This window comes from Staurois parvus, unplaced genomic scaffold (genome assembly GCF_062004578.1).
Source record: "Staurois parvus isolate SC_StPar_1 unplaced genomic scaffold, SC_StPar_1.0 ptg000574l, whole genome shotgun sequence".
Classification (NCBI taxonomy): Eukaryota; Metazoa; Chordata; class Amphibia; order Anura; family Ranidae; genus Staurois; species Staurois parvus.
In genome coordinates this window covers 1,514,118-1,537,907 of record NW_028318370.1, presented here as the reverse complement: position 1 = coordinate 1,537,907, position 23,790 = coordinate 1,514,118, and the positions used below count along the sequence as shown (strand labels likewise).

The window sequence follows — 23,790 nt, the reverse complement described above, 5'->3', positions numbered from 1 at the left end:
TCTCCTCCTACCTATCGCAGTGCTCCTTCAGCGTTGCCTAGAACACTGCCTCCTCTTCACTCCCTCTTTCTGTAGGGGTCCCTCAAGGTTCTGTCTTTGGACCCTTTCTCTTCTCCATTTACACCCCCTCCCTTGGTCACTTGATAAACTCCCATGGCTTTAAGTACTATCTCTATGCTGATGACACACCAATCTCTCTACCCTTCACCTCACCCCTTCAGTCTCCTCTTGCATTACTAACCTACTAGGCAACATATCGGCATGGATGTCGCTCCACTTCCTCAAACTCAATCTTTCCAAAACTGAGCTCTTAGTAATCCCCCCAGCCTGTGCCCCCTCTCCAGACTTCTCCAAGATCAAACACCTAATCCTAGACTCCCATCTGTCCTTTCACCCCCAAATCCAATCACTGTCCAAATCTTGTAGACTTCACCTCCGCAACATCTCCAAGATACGCCCGTTCCTAACCTCGGAAACAACTAAGCGACTTATTCACTCCCTTGTTATCTCATCTTGACTATTGCAACTCCCTTCTCATTGTCCAGCCTCATCGCAGGCTATCCCCTCTTCAGTCTATCATGAATGCTGCTGCCAGACTTATCCACCTTACTAACCGTTCTGTATCTGCCACCCCTCTCTGCCAATCCCTCCACTGGCTTAACAATTACATATAAAGCTATTTATAACTCTGCCCCAAATTACATCACCAATCTTGTCTCCAAATATCACCCAAACCGTACTCTCCGCTCCTCGTACGACCTCCTGCTCTCTAGCTCCCTTGTCTCCTCCTCCCATGCTCATCTCCAGGACTTTTCCAGGGCTACCCCTATCCTCTGGAACTCTCTACCCCAATTTATCAGACGATCGCCTACTCTGCTCACTTTTAGGCGGTCTCTGAAAACCTATCTCTTCAAGGAAGCCTATCCTGCCCTCAGCTATAAATGGAATCTTCTACTCTTCCAACCAGTCCATCTCCCACAGTTACTACCTTTTTTGTACCACTAGCCCTTTCCTCCTAGATTGTAAGCTCCAAGGAGCAGGGCCCTCCTTTCCCTCTTGTATTGTTGCTGTATTGTCTCCTGTTGTATTGTAAAGCGCTGAGCAAACTGGCGCTGTTTAAATCCTGTAGTATAATAATAATAATGTGGTTGTGTAAATATTGGGACTGGAGGGACAGAAACAAACCCTTTGTCAAGTAAAACCACTTACATGTAAGCATTTCATCTATAGGTTTAACTGTTGGCTGGTCTTCAGCCCTAAAGAATAAGTGCACTTCCCTGACCTAAACAACCCTACCTTACTTATCATGATCTAATAGCTGTGGCCTCCACTGCTTACTTACATTCAGTGGTGAAAGGCCCCCTTTCTTTGAGTCTGTACATTGCAACGTCACCCCTACAGGGCTCCTCTACCTCAATCTCCAAGACAGGAAAGGGTTCCATAGAAATCATAAGGTCTGTAATGTGAAGGTACAGCCAGGAGAGGGGGCCTTTCACAGCTGAATGTAAATCTCTGGAGTCTGAAAACCCTACCCTCAGATGAGTTCCAACAAGCAGAAAGGATAAGTTCACCTTTTTGGAACATGTTACATGTTCCTCCCATTTTTAGGGTGTAAACATGTTCTCATAGCTGAGCCTGTCATGACGCCCTCCCAGAACTGGCCGGCCGCAGTGCAGCCGACATTCGGCTATCTGCAGTTGGCAAGTCGTTAATGTCAGGGCAAAGGGGCAAAATACTGGGTTTTTCGCTCCATAAGGCTCCCCCCCCCCCAAAAAGGGGGCAAATTGTCAGTGCGTCTTATGGAGTGTCCAGTATTTCTGCCGCTGCAGTGTCAGAACGCCAGGACGGCCACTCAGCTCTTCTCTGCAGCAGAACCTTACTTGTTGTTCGGTCCAGCTCTGTACAGACTTTCCCACTTTGGCATCTTTAGTGTGGGCACTCTGCTGTCAGTCAGGTGCCCACACTAAAGGGAGGACAACTCCGCAGAAGTGGGAGCAGGTACCTGTCAAAATCAGGTACCCACCCCCCCTCCCCAAAGGTCCGCAGTCTCTTGGTCATCCCCCTGTACTGCGTCCGCAGTCTCTTGGTTCAGAAATTTTTTTTTTTTTTTTTTCTTTCACCTCTAAAACCTAGGTGCATCTTATGGTCAGGTGCATCATATGGAGCAAAAAATATGGTAAGTACTCTTATCCTTTAAGTCATATATGGTTAGAAACATGAGTTCCTCATGAACCCAAACCTTTATGTGCAGCCTGTAGACATTATTGATAAGAATTTTAATTCTTCATAGATGAGACGCAGTGCTCGGTGAGTCCGGCTGACAGAACAGACTGTGGATTTCCAGGAATTGGTTCTGAAGAATGTCAATCCAGAGGATGCTGCTTTGATCCATCTATCCCTGGGGTCAAATGGTGCTTCTTCCCCAAAAACTTCAGTAAGGGTTATTCCTATGCTTACAATCTGTAAGGGATGGGCAAGTGACACAAATAACTGGCGGGAACAGTTGATTGAGAAAATGAAACTGAGCTCTGAGGCAGGATAGGCTTCCCTGAAGTGATAGGTTTTCAGAGATCACCTAAAGGTGGTGTAGGAGATGGCCTGGGTGCTTGAGGTAGGGAGCTCCACACAAAGGGAGAGACCTTGAAAGAAGTTTACAGCATGGGGGTAGGTGATGAGGACACTAGAGAGCAGTGGTAAAAGGCTCCCTGGTTGCTCCTGCACATTACAGCTCCACTTCTATGGGCCTCATCTACTTCCATCTCCCAGCAAGGAGATGGTCCCATGTTAGTCCTAGAAACCGTCAAGTGCGGATGCAGACAAGAGGGAGCCTTTCACCACTGCATGTAAACAAACACTGGAGTCTACATGTGAGCAGCTCAGGCCAGCTGTGCCCCCCTAGATCTATCCCCCCTAGAGGTGTTCCAATAGCTGCTTCATACACTTCAGTAAATTTGAGGTGTCACAAACCCTTTCAGATTTAGAACTGGCATAGGGTAAGGAGGGTATAGGACGCATAAAGGGAACAGATAACGATGACAAACTTCTTGGAACTACCCACAAGCTTCTATTCTGCAACAGTCTGTTGGAGAGACAGCCAGTGTCTCCTTTATGTACCATCCCAGACCCTAGATGAAATTCTCTTCACTCACCAATCTGGAGATTCTCCTGGGCAGGGGATCTGGCTCCTGTTCCTTTTTTAAAAGGGGGGAACAGTCACTAGTAGAAGGCTAATCTGGTTTCCCACCTGAGTGCTCCTTCCCCTATCCGCCCAGGGAGTCTAGCTGTAATCACTCAGATCCTCTCCGGTACCGCTTGTGGGTTGTCTACTACTACCACCAGGCCTATCAACTGGACTGCTCCTTCCCAGCTATACAGGTGGTCTTTGCTCAGGGGGGCCAGTGAGCTCCAAGTTTTCCAGCCTCACAGGCAGGCCCCAACCCGCTAGGCCTCCTGGCAGCCTCCTTCTGCCTCACATCTTCCTCTCTCCTTCTTCCACTGACTCCACACTCCTGCCACTGAGCAGGCTTACACTTTAAGGAAGTCCCAGCCCCTTGCCAAGCCTTCTGTTGAGGATTGGCTGAGGTCCCTTAAGAGTGCAGCCAGTCACTCCTCAGATCTCCCACTGTCTCCAAGGCTCTTCCAAAATGACCAGTCAATACAAATCCAACACCTCCTGCGCTCAGGGACCCAGATCAGAAGGCCAGTTGAATAAAATGCTAAATGTTCCACCAACACTGATCAAAGGTTGTGAAGCTAACACAAAGCTGGAGAAGCTCGATTCTCTGTAGTAGAGCACAAAAACAAAGCGCACCAACCTTGCACATTACCTCCAGTAAGCAATTCATAAATTACTAACAAGATTAGCCGTAAATAAAGCATCGAAAACCAAACTCAGGGTTAGACACATGCAAGATCCATCCAGAAGGGAGATAAACTCTTGGTCAAGCTGACACGTTTCAAGGGGGCTGTGAGGAAGGACCCCCCCCCCTTCGAAACGCATCAGCTTGACCAAGAATTTGTCTCCCTTCTGGCTTAAACTTGCACGTGTCTCCTAACCCTGTTTTGGATGTTGGATGCCTTTACTGCTACTCTTGTGAGTATAATTTACGAATTTCTTACTGAAGTAATGCACAAGGTTGAACTTTTTTTTTTTTTTTTTTTTTTTTTTTTTTTTTTTCCCCCCCCACATGAATGTGTATATATGACCTACTAAATGGGGAAGTGACACATACAGGGAAACATGTCACAAAACATATTCATCCCCTACTTGCACCAACCAGGACTTAAAGGTGCACTTACGAAGATGCAGCAAAAACTTTCTACCAGGTAGGTACCCTCCTGCATGCACTCTCATGAATCTCAACTGAGTGAGGTGAGGATCATTTAGATCAGGGCGAGGGGGCAAAAAGAATAGGCACAATTTGTCTAAGAGCACACTTAAACATTTAAAAGAATTTCCTCAGTTCCTCATAAGCACCAAAAATGTACAACTTGTAAACATTAATTGCTAATTCAGATATATTTCCATTTGTTCATAGATGAGGCTCAGTGCTCGATGAGTCCGGCTAACAGGACAGATTGTGGATATCCAGGAATTAGTTCTGAAAAATGCCATTCCAGAGGATGCTGCTTCAACTCATCTATTCCTGGGGTCAAATGGTGCTTCTACCCCAATGACTACAGTCAAGGTTTTTCCTATGCTTCCCAATCCTTTCCATTTTTATTATAATACACCAATATTATAGTGCCAACAGTTCCTGCAACTGTTTGCCTGTTCCTCATCCTTTAAAGCTGAAGTGCACCTATTCTTTTGGTTCTCCCCTGACCAACAATCCTACCCTACTTACCATGATCCAATAGATGCGGCCTCCATTGCTTGTTTACATTCAACGGCAAAAGGCTCCTTTTTCATGGTTGTGCCTGCACAGTACAGTCCCACCAGGAGATGGCCCCATAGAAGTCCAAGGTCCTGTTATGTGGTGGCAAGGCCAGGAGAGGGAGTCTTTCACCTGAATGTAAACAAACTCTGGCGTCCACAATCGGTGGATCTCATCTGAGTGAAGGTGGGATTGATGGTTACTAAACCAACAGTAGAATCAGTCTGTATATGCAGTCCTGCATGCTTGCAATACTCACTGTGGAACCTAAGGAGTTAATCATCTGCATTGTTTAAAAAGGCTGTTTGATCCTGTCTTCTCTGATCCTCACCTACTTCCATTGTCCTCCACTCATCTCCTGATAAGTCTTTGGCGTCACTATTTACGTGTGTGTGTTAGTCTTTTATTCCTTCGGGAGGGTGCATGTGATCAGCACAAGGCCAATCAGCCAGACAGTGGGTCAGGGGTCATGCATGAGGCTCGGTGAGTTTGGCTAACAGACTGCGGTTTTCCAGGAATTGGTTCTGGAGAATTCCATTCCAGAGGATGCTGCTTTTGACCCACCTGTTCCTGGGGTCCAATGTGGCTTCTCCCCCCCCCCCCCCCCCCCATAACAGTGTTTTTCCTATGCTTTCAATCTATAAAGGAAGGGCAAGAGACCCAAAACTGTGTGGGGATCAGTTGATGGAGATGGTATAACTGAGGCAGGAAATGCTTCCCTGAAAAGGGTGAGTGCCTAAAGATGGAGTAGGAGATAGCAGGAGAGATTGCTGTAGGGAGTTCTAGGGGAACTGAAATGCCTGAAGTCCTGAGCATGGGAGTAGGTGATGAGGGAGCTATAGAGCAGTGGTTAAATACTCCCAGATCATGCCTGCACATTACAAGCCAGCCCCTCTGGGGCTCATCTACTTTCATCCCCCCATCAAGAGGATGGTCCCAAAGAAGTCCAAGGGCCTGTAATGTGCTGGCATGGCCAGAAAAGGGAGCCTTTCACCACTAAATGTAAACACACTCTGGAGTCTACATGTGAGCTGGTCAAGCCAGCTGTGGCCCCCAGAATCTTGCCCCCTAGGGGCTACTAGTAAGGAAAAGCAACAAGTTATTCATATTTATTTTTATGTATACACTTAACTTTGTTTTTTGTTTGTTTGTTTTTTTGTTTTTTTTTTGTGGTAAGTTTTCAGGTTGCACATTTTTGAGCTACATAATTTTTGTGGTAGTACTGTGGCTTATTTGACAGATCACTTCTGCGTTCGTGTTACTTGCACATGCATGACTTGTTTCCCTGAACACACCATGTGAGTCAATGGCTTCTACTTTGGCCTGGTGCACATTGATCTGATTTTAAAATTGTGTGCATGTGACTGGGTAAATGCATCCCTAGGAGCTGGCTAAGAGTCCCATATCTTATCTCGGCAATTGTGGAAGGAAGCTACTTAATGGTCCTTCTAGATCTAGGTGTATCATAACTTGTTTTATTTCATTACAGAGAATAACATCACCAATGAGGAATGCAGTAATGTGCTCCCATGTCAGAGAAGGGACTGTGGTTATCCTGGGATAAGTGCCTCCGAGTGCACCAAACGAAACTGCTGCTACGACTCCAGTATCCCTAATGTGAAGTGGTGCTTCTATTCCCAGGCACAAGGTATTTCACAAACATTTACTTGTATTTACCTGAATACACTACACCTAGCCACCCAATGGTATGACTCGAAAATATAATGCGTGTGTTACAACCAGGGGTGGACTGACAACTCATGGGATCATGGGGCCCCTGTGTCCTTGCCCAAACTCAAAGCCTATGAAAAAGGTACCAGGGGCATCTCATGGGGCCCCCTACTGACCCCGGGCCCTCAGGCAGTGCCAGAGTTTCCAAATGGTCAGTCCGCCCCTGGTTACAACCTGGTTATAAACTTTTTTTTGGTCAAGAACTCACCCTCAGTCCTCTGATTGGACAGTAATAAACAGCTGCATACTGTTGAGGTATGCCTGACCCTCCTTATCCTAGTATGTACAATGAGAATCGAATGAAAAAATGTGTTTTTATAGTAATTGTCCAATTTGTTAGTACACAGCTTTTGAGAGCAGACGGTTCATGTAAAAGTATCTGGACAAGCACAAAAAATATTCTCAAGGTAACGGATCAAACTATTTTAGTGTAAATATAGTATTTGTACAGAAAAAATTGAGTGATGCATACTCAGAAGCAAAAGAATACATTAAATCACTTCCAAAGTTGCATCCTGTCTCATATCAAAAACAGGTTACTAAAGTTACGAAAATTCTCATGAGACTAGCACGCAAAAAAATAAACGTTCTTCAGATATTCTCATCATTTGTACGAGGCCTAAGACTGAAGCTAATATCAAGACAAATTCAGGTACTCTGCACGGCCAGGCATTTTGCACACTTGGAGTCAATAATCCAGTCCTTGAGCTGGTTTTTAGTTTTAAATAAGAGGTTAACAACTTGGTGTCCTAGGGGTATATGGGATGCCCAAGGAACTGAACTTGAGGGCAAACTTGGCAACAAATACTGTACAATGTGGATCAATAACTGTCTAGGAGCACTGAAGCCTCCTTGATGGATCTCCTCAGACCCCAGATGAATATTCCCCTTCATCCAGCTGCACTGAAGGTACCTTGAGGGTATCCCAGGGCAAGGGATTCCAACAGCTGGCAATGAAGTAGTCCCAGATGAGAACTAAATTAGTTGGGTCTTGCACCTGACAGCCCTCTCCCCAACCCCAGCTCCCTGCCAGGGGATTGGCTAAAGTCCCTCAAATGCAGATCTGGGCCTCCTCTGACCCTCTTCCAGGAAGTTGTGTTTCTGGAAGGGAAGCCCTGACCTGCAGAGCCTTCTAGCCTCTAGCTAAACCTAGAGGGTGCTACATGTAGTAAATTCAATATTTCAGTGAATACAGAACAATCTTAAACATTTCTTTCCATTATCTGCAGAGTTTAGGCTAAATTTCCCATAATCTTCTTCACTGTGGAATCAGAATTTTGCAACTATGTGCACTATTGAATCAGACTGTTGCACTTCAAAATGCTGTCCTAGCATGTTTCAGCCACTGGGTATTAAGGTGGGTGGATATGCCCAAGAATTGGCTGAACAGGTTAAGAGGGGGGAAAGCCTCATGATGTCAATATCCCAAGATGTATCTGGAAACCCAAGCAATTTGTGACTGAAAGGACCAATGACCCAAATTGTTTATACAGGTGAAACTCGAAAAATTAGAATATCGTGCAAAAGTTCATTTATTTCAGTAATGCAACTTAAAAGGTGAAACTAATATGAGACTCATTACATGCAAAGCAAGATAGTTCAAGCCGTGATTTGTCATTGTGGTGATTATGGCTTACAGCTCATGAGAACCCCAAATCCACAATCTCAGAAAATTAGAATATTACATGCAATCAATAAAACAAGGATTGTACATAGAACAATATTGGACCTCTGAAAAGTATAAGCATGCATATGTACTCAGTACTTGGTTTGGGCCCCTTTTGCAGCAATTACTGCCTCAATGTGGCGTGGCATGGAAGCTATCAGCCTGTGGCACTGCTGAGGTGGTTATGGAAGACCAGGATGCTTCAATAGCGGCCTTCAGCTCTTCTGCATTGTTCGGTCTCGTGTCTCATCTTTCTCTTGGAAATGCTCCATAGATTCTCTATGGGGTTCAGGTCAGGCGAGTTTGCTGGCCAATCGAGCACAGTAATCCCACGATCATTGAACCAGGTTTTGGTGCTTTTGGCAGTGTGGGCAGGTGCCAAGTCCTGCTGGAAAATGAAGTCCGCATCCCCATAAAGCTCATCTGAGGAAGGGAGCATGAAGTGCTCCCAAATCTCCTGGTAGACTGCTGCGTTGACCCTGGACTTAATGAAGCACAGTGGACCAACACCAGCAGATGGCATGGCTCCCCAAATCAACACAGACTGTGGAAACTTCACACTGGACTTCAAGCATCTTGCAGTGTGTGCCTTTCCATTCTTCCTCCATGCTCTGGGTCCTTGGTTTCCAAATGAGATGCAAAAGTTTCTCTCATCAGAAAAGAGGACTTTGGACCACTGAGCAACAGACCAGGTCTGTTTTTTCTTTAGCCCAGGTAAGACGCTTCTGACATTGTTCTTCAGGAGCGGCTTGACGAGGAATACGACATTTAAAGCTCATGTCCAGGATCCGTCTGTGTGTGTGTGTGTGATTGCTCTTGATGCACTGACTCCAGCCTCAGTCCACTCCTTGTGAAAGTCCCCAACACTTTTGAATGGCCTTTTCCTGACAATCCTCTCCAGGCTGCAGTTCTCCCTGCTGCTTGTGCACCTTTTTTCTTCCACACTTTTCCCTTCCACATAACTTTCTATTAATGTGCTTTTGATACAGCACTTTGGGGAACATCCAACATTTGCAATTGCCTTTTTTGAGGCTTTCCCTCCTTGTGCAGGAAACCATCACTGACACCCTCCATAACTGTCAGGTCAGCAGTCTTTCCCATGATTGTGATTCCTACTGAACAAGACTGAGGGACCATTTTAAAGGCTCAGGAACCCTTTGCAGGTGTTATGGCTTAATTAGCTGATTAGAGTGGGACACTTTGAGCCTAGAATATTGCACCTTTTCACAATAGTGTGATTTTCTGAAATTGTGGATTTGGGGTTTTCATGAGCTGTAAGCCATAATCATCAGTTATGACAAATCACAGCTTGAACTATCTTGCTTTGCATGTAATGAGTCTCATATTAGTTTCACCTTTTTAAGTTGCATTACTGAAATGAACTTTTGCACGATATTCTAATTTTTCGAGTTTCACCTGTATGTATCTACACAAATATTTTGCACCTTGGCCATGGTGTATGGCCACCTATAGGACTTTGTGCTTTTAGATTTTAACATCGTGGGGGAAAAAAGATCCCGTAAATTTTTTATTTTCTCAAGTAACAATGCATTCATCATCCGGTGTCGGGGCTAAGCATGGTTGAAATTAAAGCTTACTGTTTATTTCTGATGCTCATTTAGCTCTACATTTTGGCATTTGAAATCGGCTGCAGTTTTCCCTATGAACATTCAATGCAGAACAGCGGAGGAATGGTGGTGGCCACTGTGCAGAAGCCAACATGCCCCCATCTCCTATCCATAGCAACAACCTTTACCCACCATACAGGGTGCAAACTCTCTCAATTTTTCTCATTGAGCGGATAAGGAAATTTTTTTTTTTTCCCTTTTTACTGTGAAAGTAAATTTATTAGCCCATGATATTTTGACAAGTCCAGGACAGTTGTAATGAGCATAAAATGGCTCTTGATGGCTACAAAAGCTCATTCTAACTTATAAACCTTTTAATTTGCCTTCCTCATTGATGGCAATGCATTTTACTATAATGGTGACATTTTCATCAAAATCTTGCAAGAAGGCCTGCATTTCAGTAAAATTAAAAATCTTATTCACTCACTCCTAATCATCAATCCTCAGCTGAATAGCTTGGCCAATCATGAGCAGAAATTCAAGACCTTAAAAGGCAAAAAAAAAAAAAATGGATACATTTTTAGTTTGGCTGTTCTGCTGTTTCACTTGTAAAGGGCAAATCGTATATTGCACTTAAGAACCTTTTCCATCTATAGGAAGACGCATGTACTGTGTAACCAGCCTTTATCAAAAATAAACAATAGGGAGTTATCCCTTCCCATATATTGGTGGTTCATGGGAGAATAGCTCATACATTGTTCTTCAGTGGTAGCAGGGCCTGCTTACATTGTTGGTCAGTGGTAGAAATGTACCCTTACATTGGTAGCAGAGTACCCTTTTTATTGGTGGTCTTTTAGGGGAGGGCCCCCCATACATGGGTGGTCAGGGAGAGGAAGAATATTCATCATAATAGGGATCAGTGGGAAGAAACTTTCATTAGGGGGTCAGTGGGGAAAAAGGCCTCCCTACATTATGGTCAGGAAGGAAGAATGCCCTTCACATTTGGAGTTGGTTAGAACAATATCCCCCCAATAGTGGTGCTTGGTGGAAAGAATGCCAACCCTCCAGACAGTTACAAAACATTGGTGTTATGCTGCTAGCTTTGCAAATTGATGTTGGCTCTGGAACAATGTAGGCACCATTAGATGGAAGGTTAATCCATCTTTGCTCAAGGAATCCTTAGCAACCTCTGAGGAACCCTAGCTTCCAGGAACCCTGGTTGAGAATGGCTGGTCTAGACCATCAGTAGTCAAACTGGTCCTCGGGTCTTGCGAAGACATTGTTTTGAGGTGGTATTTTCAGAAAACTATTTTAGCTAGATGGTCTTTTGACGACATCCACAATACATGTACTACTGGTGAGGGTGGATAACCTGCATGCTAGAGTTTTGGAACTAAGCTTATGTACATGTTTTCTCACGTTATCCTTCATAACACAGATGAGGTCCAATGCTCTGTTAATCCAGAAGACAGAACAGACTGTGGATATCCTGGCATCAGCTCCACCGAATGTAACTCTCGAGGATGCTGCTATGATTCAAGTATTCCTGGCGTTAAATGGTGCTTCCATTCAAATGTTAAAGGTATTGTGTCAAAGGGAAAGGAGGGCATAGACGGTGAAAGTTGTCAGAACTTCTCTACAAGGTTTCCCCCCATGTCCCTCCTGTCCTGACAGGAAGTGAGAGTAATTCTCTGCAGTAGGAACACTTAATAGACTGACCATACTCTGCCCCATTCAAAACTTTAAAGTCTTGGCTGGAGCTGGACTTCGAACATTTCTACCCTGGAAGCTAAAACTCCATTTGGACAAATTTTTAACATGTCTTACTATTTGACTACTAAGAGCTTACTTTTTAAACCCCCGATCACTATATAGTGTCGCTTCTGAACTGCTCACATGATCTAATGTCTGTAGATTGGTGCATTCAGTGAAAATATGTAGACCTCATTCTCAGCTCACCGGTGTTTTATGGTGCATTGCCTGCCAACACACCACAGCACACAAGACATGTACCTTTTTTTTCTTAATGTACCACAAAGCACAGATGGTTCTTTGAATTGTGATTCCTTGCAGCACATTTACACTGGGCTTTGATTGCATGGTGCATTGGAGTGCCATTTAAAGTGAATTCCAACAAAAAGCTGTAAACAATGTTTTCATGCAACAGTGAACTGTTGTGCTAAAATTGTGCAATAATAAATTCATAAACACCATTAATTGGTGGTCCTATTCATACATATGTCCTAACCCAATACATTATTTTAGCAGATGCACTTTATGGACTTTGTTTTTTATATTTGATATTATGCAGCTTTGTTTTATATTTTGTATCCGTTTATTTTCATCTCTTGATCTGGACACATTTGTGCGGTTTCCTTAATTTCAGCAATGTGTTTTTCATGCAACAAACAGCTGGGAAACCAGCCCTAAGCTTTTTGTCGCACACTAAAAGCCAAGTCAAATAACCTATATTTAAAACACTGCAATATATCCATATATGTGTGTCTGTCATTTTTTTACTTTCACAGAGGCAAAACAAGAGTGTGGCGGGTCTCCTTACCTGAGAAGGAACTGTGGCTACCCAGGAATCAGTGCTTCCCAATGTGCCAGAAGAGACTGCTGTTATGATTCCAGTATCCCCGGCGTGAATTGGTGCTTCTACTCTCAGGCACAAGGTACAGTGCTGATATAAAGGAATGCAGGATGTGATGTGTGTATAGAGGGATCCCTGTTGCAGTTATTGTAGACACCACAATGAGTGGTGGAACGTGTAATTTTAGGCAGTGACTGGGTTAGTCCTTTAAGGTGGTACCCTGTTCTAGTTTGCTTGGCAACCTTGCTCTGGTTATTAGTGTTCCTTTTGGTGGTTATTTAAAAAGGATTGGTGGTAAGCATGAGGAATGCTCTAGTGTGTGCAACCTTCAGCCTGGTGAGGAAGAGTATCAGATCTTATCTAGGGCCATCTGGGAAGAATAGTGTAATCAGGAGCCAACTCAACATACTTCTCCTGGAAGGGGGAGCTCATATGGACTGGCGAGGTAACAGATTGCATTCCTCCCAAGGAGGAATTCAATTACCATATTCTACCTGCTGCTAGGGTGTGGGTCTCATCTTTCCCTTCAACCCTGTAATTTAAGAACTGTTGCACTTTTTGTTCAGGCAGGGTGCTACCATAATCCTGTATGGTTTGTTACATTATGGTTGTTAACTTCCTTCCTAAGGAGTCTGGTATGGTGTTCTCTACCAATGGGGATCTACTCTTGGGCATGGCCTAGTTGGGATTGTACTTCACAGCTAGAACAGGCTAAATATGGAGATGTTGGGTTCTGGCCAGGCTTGGTTTCTCCCATGGTGTCAGAGGCAAGGTCTTGGAGATTTCTACTTGGCAACCTCAGGAATCCTTGTGGGCCCCATGCAAGCGAATCACAGTGAGCCTTGTGTGTCACTCAAGCGAGAACAAAAAATGTTAGTGTGACTCGAAACCACAATTGGTCCTGTTACTCTAAACTGCTTGGTGTACAAGCCAAGGGTGTCTTACCAAGCCACTAACATTTTAAGAAGAAATGGTAAGCAGAGAAGGTTTGCCCACCATGTATGTCTGCCTCAACATGACTAGCTAATCACAGTGCTGTTGCCGTTAACAGCTAATGTTGTCCAACTATGCATTTACCTATTGATTTGGTAATGCATTTATTTGCTGTTGCTCTGCCTGTCAGGACTTTCTACAACACCATTCCTGATTGTTGCTGGCTGTTGACTTTGGCAACACAGAAGATCTGACAGTTTGATAACCCATACCCATCTCTACACTTCTACCCTACTGTCCCATTTCCTCCCTTCCCAAAAGTCTAATCTCTTCTTATTTCCACTTTTTCTCTACAGATGAGGCTCAGTGCTGTGCGAGTCCAGCTAACAGAACAGACTGTGGATATCCAGGAATTACAGACAGGGAGTGCTATTCTATGGGATGCTGTTTCAACTCATCTGTTCCTGGGGTTAAATGGTGCTTCTCTCCAAAAGCCCAAAGTAAGATGCAATATTAAACGTCCTATAATTTATTTAATATGATAAATCATAATATACTGTATATGGCTAGAACCATGAACACCTATACCCTTATAGTAGATCTCAGTTCTAAAGCTATTGGCTGCCTGGCTATTACCATCTTTATTTACTCCGTTTGCCTTCAGCTAAAGTCCAGGCGTGTTATGGCTTGCCCAATCAGAGGGAACTGTGGGTATCCTGGGCTGCTAGAACATTTCCACCAATTCAGGGTTACCCATACTAACTAAATTCCTTTAACTAAATCCATTGCTGAGTTAACTCTTCGTGATGACCTTCCATACTTTTCCTTTTCACCACAATCTGTGCTTACAGGCCCTGTTCTTCAATATGCCATGTACCACCATGCACCCCTTAGACTTTATAACAAATCTTTAAAGTGTTAAAATGTTTGGCAGCCCAGCTGTTATGTATGTTTTTGCCTTTAGATAACACCCAGGAGTGTGGTGGCTCTCCCTATCGGAGGAGGAACTGTGGGTATCCTGGGATTAGCGCATCACAATGTGCCAGCAAGAACTGTTGCTTTGATTCCAGCATCCCTGGGGTGAACTGGTGCTTCTACTCTCTAGCTCAAGGTACAGTGCACTGCTGCTTGATTTACATAATCTTGGCAAAATCATCTTAACACGATGTAAAAAGTTAACAGGGCAGACTATCCACCATCCATGTCTGCTGTGGCTAGACTAGCAATGCTTCTACTTTTTTTGCACTGCTGACAGTTTAAAGGAGAATTCTATGTTTGCAAAAAATATGCACCAATATTGCAAAAATGTATGTTAATTTTATTTTGAACCTGCAAAGCATTGAACCAAAAATCAGTGAATCATAGGTACAATGTGCTGGCTCTTGCAGGTTCTTCCTCATTCCCCAGCTAATAAGCTGCAGGAAGTATCCATGAACTAAAAGTGCGATGACAGTGTATTTGTGCAATACAGTCCCTCTGCCACTGTTGCTATGAATGTACAGTATGACGTGGCTGTGCAGGCAAGAGCCAAGAACAGTCTTGCCAATTAAGTAGCGGGGTGTAATTTTTTGGGTTGGAGGCTCAGCATGCTGACTATGTTTCATGCTTTAAGGTTCAGCAGTTGTTACTTCAAAGTGGTAGTAAGGTCACTTTGTATATTTTTACTTGCAGGTAGCTTATGATAAAGCTTCAAACGTAAAAGTTGCTGCGCTGCCTCTACTAAAACAAAGGGTCCATACAAATGTGCACATACTTCAATGCTCTATGGACTGACAAATAAAACACAAACCAATATGTATATTAAACATGTTCAAATGACAATAGTGCAAAAAATGGCAAATATACAATGTGATCAAACTGTGTACAGTGGGTTTCTATGGTGTCCAATAACTGTGCAAACATATGAAAGGTCCAAAAAAATCCCCATCGGTATCAAATGTGAATACTAAGTGATACAATGGTTAGTCGTCTTATCCATAGCATTTCTCTGTGCATAGCGCCCCCCCACCCTCCAGAGCCCCACTCACCACAGATAATTGATCACCTTGAATGGTAGGTCGAATATCGCATTAGATGTTGCAGAAAGTTGGCCGTCTGGTCTTGATGGCTCTATATGCTGATGATGGACTGCATATGTGGAAACTCCTCTAGACCAATCAGTTGCGAAAACTCCTCCAGAACATCCACAGTACTTCACCACCACCATAAAAAAAATCAAAGGGGACCTTCAAAAGTATGTGCTGGTAGTATGCCTGACTACAGTACTATGATGCAATGCATTGCTTAGTTGGATCCCATCTACTGATGGTCTGCTTCTATATGGAGAGATTTCTTGCTTCCTCTTGTCTCGCTTTATGAACTTAACATGAGTACAGACTTGTGAACACCCTCTGGTCTTCCAGCTCCTCTCCTGGCACCACCACAGTATACAATCCTCCAGTTTACTCTAAAATGTAAAACAAGCCAGCATATAAGGTATAATTTAATTACATAGCTCACCACCCCGCTTTCCCAGATGGTCCTCAGTTCAAAACTTCTAGGGCTCAGCATCTTCCACCTATACACATTTCACCCCAGATTCCGGCTTCCTCAGTGCTCCTAACTTTGTACGTTGGGCTACTACCAGCCCACCTAGCTGCCTTAGAGTGTCCCAAAGAGAGATTTAAGAAGCTGTGACACTGTCCTAGAGCTTGCTGGATATTGCATCTGGCAGCTCTGCCTCGTGGGCCCTGCTTTGGATGAGACTGCTTCCAGACCTTTTGCTGTGTCTACCCAGGCTAGGCAGGCTGTCTTCTCCAGACTGCAGGGTAATGGAGATCCCTCTTGCCAGTTTCCTTTTCTTGCTGCTCCAGCCTGGAGGCTTCTTTAGACAGCCTTATACCTAAGGTTAAAAGGAATGGTCATAACTGAAACCCTGTAAGCAATCTCAAAAAGAGCTACTGCTGACACCCTAACCGTCAAAAGTAGTACACAAGGATTTACAGCCTACTTTGCCAACCAGAAGGACCTTAACCTCTCCAAGGCGTGATAGAGTTGCTGGAGCAGGATGGGGAGGACATATGGGAATATCTCTTCCAGAAAAAGACAAATTCAGTTCAAAATTCTACTTAGGATTTTTTTTGACCCCTCATAGAATCTACCCAAACTGCCCTCTCCGTTGTTGGTGCTGTCTAGCAGAACCAGCTGACTACTTTTATATGCTATGGACGAGCCTTCATATACAAATCTTGGATGTCAGTCCTTCAGCTTATTACCTGCCTGACCTCTATCCGCATCTCACCTCCAAGTGGATATGTGTATCCTTGGGCTAGTGAAAGTCTATTGGGACACTACTGGGCCTCTTACTCTTTTATGCTAGAAAGTCCATTATGAAGTGGAAGTCAGCTACTGCCCCTACCCTGAGGTTTTGGAAATCCCTAGTGAATGCAATCGTTCCTTTTTCTATAAAGGGACATAATCACATGTATGTCCCCAAAAATTCCACAAGGTCCAAAATATATTGGATGGCTTGACTACAACACCACTACAGTAGGCCAACCTGAATCTGAGGCGGTTAATTATGAATTGAGGAATACTGAAGGAAAATACTTTGCTATGAATTTGGTATGGGCCTTACTGTGTACCTAGGAGTTTTCCTATGGTTATCAGGCCTGTCGGTGCCTGAACCTTTTTTTGCAAGTTAAATGCCTTTCATGGTTGGTGAAACTGGATGATGGGCTTCCAAGATTTGCACTATCTCTGTACCTGTTCATACCTTGGCAGATTTGTATGACATTACTGCTCTTGATGGAATGTACGAACTGGGGCTGGGGGAAATGTCCAGAGGCTGTTTTTGTAACTCCTTTACTCAGTTTCTTCCAGACATATCTGTCCCAGGACAACTGCTGAGTTCCTAGTTTCCACCAGACTCCCCTAAGTGAGGGGGAGGTTAATACTCACCATGCCACAGGGCACCTACATGCTTTCCAACTTCCACCAGGCACTCTTTTTTTTTTTTTTTTTTTTTTTTTTTTTTTAAGCTCTTCAGACCAGATCCTTAGGTGAAATTGCTTAGTTATGTGGCTGAATCTAGCAGGCTGCTGGGATGGACTATGCCCCCAGATTTTGGTTGTGCCCTCCCCCCAGCCAACCCTAACCTGCCACAATACCACTCTAATCACATACTCTTACTGCCCTAGCCTGGCATTATACTGTCGTGGTTTTTTTTTGTGTTTTTTTTTTTTTTTTTTTTTACAATGAAGCCAACTAAGCAGGGCTGGATCTAGCCTGTGATGTGGGGGTGCAAATTTGATTAGAAATAGCTGTGTCCCCCCCCCCCCCCCCCCAGCTCTGCCACAGCTGTGACTGCAAATTCAGCAAGCTGTCTCAAAGGGGGCAACAGGCCCTGAGGCAAGGAACTTGTCTAGCAGCACAAGAATAGGGCTATTTGTTGCCCTCCAGCCACCTACTGGGCACCCCTCCCCAGGGATTGGCTGCAGCAGAATAATTAAAGCTGCTCATTTGACTCTCCCAGCCCCCTATGTTCCAGAAGCCTCAAGAAGGCATGAGGTAGCAATCAAACCTGCAGCCTCTGAGATCTAGAACAGCCCAAAGAAATTAACCTCTCTTCCAATGATTAGGATAGGTAAATTTAATTCATTTTTGGCGCCTTTAACAACCTAGATAGGAGGGTGCTACATTATACAGCTGGTAATCGGCTTTAGAAATGCATATAAATTGTGTATAAATGTTGAGAATAAAGCCAAATAACATTTGTATTTGATCATCCATGTATTTTGTCTGTCAAGTGCACAGTTTATGGATATATATGCAGTACAAGTGAACTGTCTGATCTATTATGTGATTGGTGTCATCTATCTACCAGATAACGCTCAGTGCTCAGTGTCTTCCAACCAAAGGCAAGACTGCGGCTACTCGGGGATCAGTGCGACCGAATGCCATTCCAAAGGCTGCTGCTTCGACTCCAGCAATCCTAATGTCCCATGGTGCTTCTCCCCACAGAATAAGGTGACCCCTGCACCCTTTGAGATATTAATACTTGTTTAACTTGTAATGATTACATTTTTACAAATGAAATATTTTATGCATTCACATAGCAGTAATGGGTGGAAATGGCAAGCTAAACTTTGCATCTGTCAGCTGTTTTCTGAGTGTGCAAAGTAATTGAACCCCTACAACTCTGGTTCTAAGTTTAACTGTGGGATTAGATGACCTATATCCTTGCAATGCCCTCCACCCCTGTATATTACCCTATTCATCTGGCCATTTCAGCTGCTCTTTTCTACTTCAAGCTTGAGTGGTCCCTCTGTTATCAGTTAGTGTAGGGCAGGAGTGTTCAACCCATGGCCTGTGGAGCCCTCTGATGTGACCAGAGACCTCAAACCAGGGGAGCCATGTCCATGCTCTGGGATCGTGGGTTGGCAGCCCAGATCGCAATCAATGGGTTGCTTACCTACCATCCCAGAGCATCAGAATGCATGGAGCTGGCACCGACCGCAATAGAAACAGGTGGCTACAGATGGAGCAGGAACCGCATAAACCGATGCTTCCCCTGTAGCGCCAACTCCTCCTGGTGGAGTGATGACAAAGTGCTCTTCTCCTGGGACCTTTCTTGCAGCTTGGACAGTGGTGCCCGCAGAAGCTGGAAGAGGAAAGGGTCAGTGTATAAAACATCACATACACCACTTTTGCAATGGGCATATTGGCAAAAAAGGGTGGTTAGGCTGCTTTTCCACTGATCCATGGGTGCAGCACAGTGCACCTGTGGCTTTCCTGCAGGATAGCTGCACTGAGCCATAGACTTCTATTTTCGCGAAAAAGAAACCTCATGCGCTCAAAGGGCCAGATATGGCATATGTGGACGGATCTTCATAAACCTTAGTATTCAGTCCAATAAGGCAGTGCTGTGCAGACCCCTAGGGGCTGGGGTAGGCCAGTATGGAACTATAAAATAAAAAAAGGTGCACATGCCTTGCACACTACCAATAAAAAATTTAAACCTAAAATGTAGCAGATACTCAGTATCTCCCAGAAGTGAGTACACCCCTCACATTTTTGTAAATATTTTTTCTTTGTGACAACACTGAAGAAATGACACTTTGCTACAATGTAAAGTAGTGAGTGTACAGCTTGTATAACTGTGTAAATGTTAGTTCCCTCAAAATAACTCAACACACAGCCATTAATGTCTAAACTGCTGGCAACAAAAGTGAGTACACCCCTAAGTGAGTGTCCAAATTGGGCCCAGTTAGCCATTTTCCCTCCCCAAGATCATGTGATTCGTTAGTGTTACAAGGTCTCAGGTGTGAATGGGGAGCAGGTGTGAACTTTGGTATCACTCATACTGGTCACTGGAAGTTCAACATGGCACCCCATGGCAAAGAACTGAGGATCTGAAAAAAAGAATTGTTGCTCTGAAACTGAGCTGCAGCACGGTGGCCAAGACTGTACAGCGGTTTAACAGGACAGGTTCCACTCAGAACAGGTCTCCCTATGGTCAACTAAAGAAGTTGAGTGCTCATGCTCAGCGTCATATCCAGAGGTTGTCTTTGGGAAATAGACGTATGAGTGCTGTCAGCGTTGCTGTAGAGGTTGAATGGGGTGGGGGATCAGCCTGTCGGTGCTCAGACCATACACCACACACTGCATCAAATTGGTCTGCATGGCTGTCGGTCCAGAAGGAAGCCTCTTCTAAAGATTATACACAAAGTCTGCTTGTCTTCAGCAAACTGTTTGCGGGCTAAGGACATGGATTACTGGAACAATGTCCTGTGGTTTGACACCAACTGAACCGAATAAGTTTATCTTTGTCTCAAGCATGTGGCGGCATCCAGGTAAGGAGTACAGACAAGTGTGCCTTGCCTACAGTCAAGCATGGTGGTGGGAATGTCATGGTCTGGGGCTGCATGAGTGCTGCCAGCACTGGGGAGCTACAGTTCATTGAGGGAACCATGAATGCCAACATGTACTGTGACATACTGAAGCAGAGCATGATCCCCTCCCTTCAGAGACTGGGCCACAGGGTAGTATTCCAACATAACTACCCTAAACATGCCTCCAAGACTACCACTGCCTTGCTTGGCCAGTCAATCGCCTTTACCCTCAGCTTCTTTAGCATGTCTCCAGACCTAAACACTATTGAGCATCTGTGGGGCATCCTCGAACGGAAGGTGGAAGAGTGCAAGGTCTCTACATCTACGACCTCTGATGTTGTCATGGAGGAGTGGAAGAGGACTCCAGTGGCAACCTTTTTGAAGCTCTAGTGAACTCCATGCCCAAGAGGGTTAAGGCAGTGCTGGAAAATAATGGTGGGCACACAATATTGACACTTTGGGCCCAATTTGGAGATTTTCACTTAGGGGTGTACTCAATTTTGTTGCCAGCAGTTTAGACATTAATGGCTGTTATTTTGAGGAGATTGCTACAATGTAGAATAAAATTTAAAAAAAACAAATCTAATATGGCTAGCTATTCCCTGTTCTAGTAAAGAGCTTTTTTTTTTTTTTTTTTTCCTTTTTTTTTTTTTTTTTTTTTTTTATGATTTTTCTTCTCACTTTGTCTAGTAAAACCACTAGACGTCTCTTTAACTGACATGGATATAGCCACAAACGGGTTCTAATCTTTCCACACTTTTATCCAAAACTAGAAAACTTTTTTGCTTCATACTGTACTTAAAATGGTTGTAAAGTCTCAAGGTTTTTTACATACGGTACATGCATTCCATGCATGCAGGCAGAGTTGGGACAGGGGGTGGGCAGGAGGGTCAGCTGCCTTGGGTGCAATGGTTTACTGTAGGGATGGGGGGGTGCCTTCCATCTGTTACAAGGCTGACAGGAGTATTGACAGCAGCAGTGCTTTTTCAAGTGACTGCTGGGCACAGGATCCCCTAAGCTTGCACATCATGAAGGAAGGGAGAGGACACAATTCGTCATCTTGAACTAGATGAAGACTAAAATGTACAGTGATTATCTGCTCCTGTCCAAAGTAATCATTCTAGCTAGTTCTGGAATGTGCACACACTGGAAGACTCACATTGACACAAGTTCAGTCTATGAACACTTCTAGTTTATTATAATGCGAAAGTGAGCTTATATATGCAAAATGAGCTTATATATGAGTCATGTGAGCACTGCATAAGCATTATATTAGTCTTTTATTGGTCATTTCCACGAAAACAATCTTCGTCAGAGTATAGGCTTGATCTTCTAAGTCTTATCTATAGAAAGAGAAAAATATGTCTGTCTTCAAATCCACACAATGGGAGGGGGTTGGTGCATGTGAGCAGACATTTCTTGAGCAAGGATTTCCTAAAGTACCACAAAGCCCAGCAGGCAGAAAATATACATTATATTGCTAAATGTTTTGTATGAAAATATATAAAGTATAAAAGTAGATGTATAGAAATATGTATACAATAGGAAACCGAATAGTCATTTTACCATATCAATCACAATCTTTGCCCTGTGCACTGGATGATACATTAGTGTGATGGTCAGTCGGAAGAATAATCCTTACAACTGCTCAATGGGAAGAATTGACCCCTTAAGCTAAAAAAACAATGTCAGTGGAAACCTATCTGAGAGGTATAAATTGCTCAAGGAACCCCTAGAAACCTTTGCTTCAAGGTTTCTCAGCTAGGGTTCCTCCAGAGAGTGAACAAGAGAAGGCTAAGAGTCCCAGGGGAGATCCTTGTGTAGTATTTGGGTTTTGTATTGAGTTCTATAAATCAAAATAATAACATAGAATCATTACTCGCATTAGCAAGGGTTGAAAGGCACCCAATTTGGAGGTCAGGCAACGGGAACTGGCAGGGAATATTTCTGTCCCCATGCAGATATAGGTCACTCTTGATGCTTATCTGACTTCCGTTTTGGATTATCCTGGGATGCTGGTTTTATTCCAAGGAGGATGTGTGAGGAGGCAAGCCCAAAAAATGATTGCATAAGGTGCTTGAATGGAAGAGCATGCTTGAGGGAATCTTTTACATCAAGGATTTTGTCTTTATTGGGCGGTGCATTCAATGTCCAACAAAGACCACATCATGTTGTAAAATTCTCTCACCTATTCCATACAGGTGGCCATTCTTGTCAGACCAAACTGTCATCGGTATGTACATGGATAGGAAACTGTCCAGAAGGCAGTGATAAATGACTCATCCTTGGAATGGTCTAAAGTTGCAAGTGATGTTCCCCATGGTTCTGCCTTGAGGACAAGTCTGTTCCACTTGTTCGTTCATCATAGAGGTTGCAATGAAGAGCTCAGTTTTCATATTTATTGCCAAATTATTTCTCCATAATTTGGTATCAAAGGATATAGCATTATTACAGTAAGACTTGATCAAATAAGGGGTTGGCCAGCTACATGGCAAATTGAGTTTAGCTACAGATTATTAAAGGTTTACAATCAACTTCAGTTTATTTTGCTGTCTGCATCCCCTTGGACATATTTTCCTTTCCTTCCTGTCTCAAATGTAACCAGAAGTGTGGGAAAACTTTATAAGTGCAGAAGAGTGCTCCACTTGTTCAGCTGTCAAAAAAATCTTCCATTGGGGACATTTTTTGCTTTTTTTTTTTTTTTTTTTTTTTTAAGCCATTCTCTATTCCATCCAAAACTAAATAAAATTCGATTTTTTTTTTTTTTTTTGTAATTTTACTGGTCCCTGCATATAGCATGCCTCTTCTGTATGCGGCCATTAATGGGCACCAGGAAAGAAATAATGGTGAGTATTTAATACAGTTTTTGCTTTTTCCTGATTATTATATGGCAGCATACAGATGACAGGTATGGTCCCATGGATAGGCACCAGGAATATAAAAATAACTGTATTTGATACTATTTTCTACTTTCTCAGAGTTCATTGAGACAAGGCTGTTGACTGAAGATCATTCAAAAGCAGAAATGGGCAGCTTAACCCACTGGTTCTGATTTTTGATTTTCAATCAACAGCATCTCTCAATGAAAGTAAAATGTTTTGGCTACACATACTTTACTAATCTGTAGTAGTACATTGTAAAATCAAAGCTACTCATCTCTACTTTGACTTTTTGCAGGACGGTAGCGTGGCACAGCTTGAAAACCCATGAAGTGTCTGGAGTTAATAATCTTCCCCTTGAATACTTTTGGAAAATTGAATAAGTGCATAGATCATGTAATATACAAAAAAAAAATCAAACAATACTTCAATAAAAAAAAATCCTGTGCATCGCATTCAGTGTTGTCTTATTAAGTTGATATAGGCAGACCTAATTGGTAAGAAGGACCCGCCAGTTGATTATCCACTGGAAGATCCTATCTAAAAATGTTTTGTAGCTTAATGGTTAAAGCTGATGGTAGATGTGCAATCCAAAATAAGTGACAAGTGCTGTGTATTGCAAATGATTTGAATTTTTCACCAATTCATTTTGTTCTGTTGATGCCTCTAAT

The 23,790-nt window shown here is 43.5% G+C and overlaps 1 protein-coding gene across 1 annotated transcript in view; it reads left to right on the top strand.

The window, feature by feature from the left end:
- LOC149450440 (uncharacterized) overlaps nucleotides 1-23,790 on the top strand; it is a 134,270-nt gene that overhangs the window by 15,947 nt on the left and 94,533 nt on the right. The window contains exons 8-17 of the mRNA XM_089691948.1: nucleotides 2,291-2,440; nucleotides 4,539-4,688; nucleotides 5,714-5,726; nucleotides 6,395-6,525; nucleotides 11,281-11,424; nucleotides 12,383-12,517; nucleotides 13,725-13,868; nucleotides 14,333-14,479; nucleotides 18,233-18,375; nucleotides 20,185-20,201. Coding sequence (XP_089548074.1) covers nucleotides 2,291-2,440; nucleotides 4,539-4,688; nucleotides 5,714-5,726; nucleotides 6,395-6,525; nucleotides 11,281-11,424; nucleotides 12,383-12,517; nucleotides 13,725-13,868; nucleotides 14,333-14,479; nucleotides 18,233-18,375; nucleotides 20,185-20,201 — 1,174 coding nt within the window. The remainder of the gene's footprint in view (nucleotides 1-2,290; nucleotides 2,441-4,538; nucleotides 4,689-5,713; nucleotides 5,727-6,394; nucleotides 6,526-11,280; nucleotides 11,425-12,382; nucleotides 12,518-13,724; nucleotides 13,869-14,332; nucleotides 14,480-18,232; nucleotides 18,376-20,184; nucleotides 20,202-23,790) is intronic.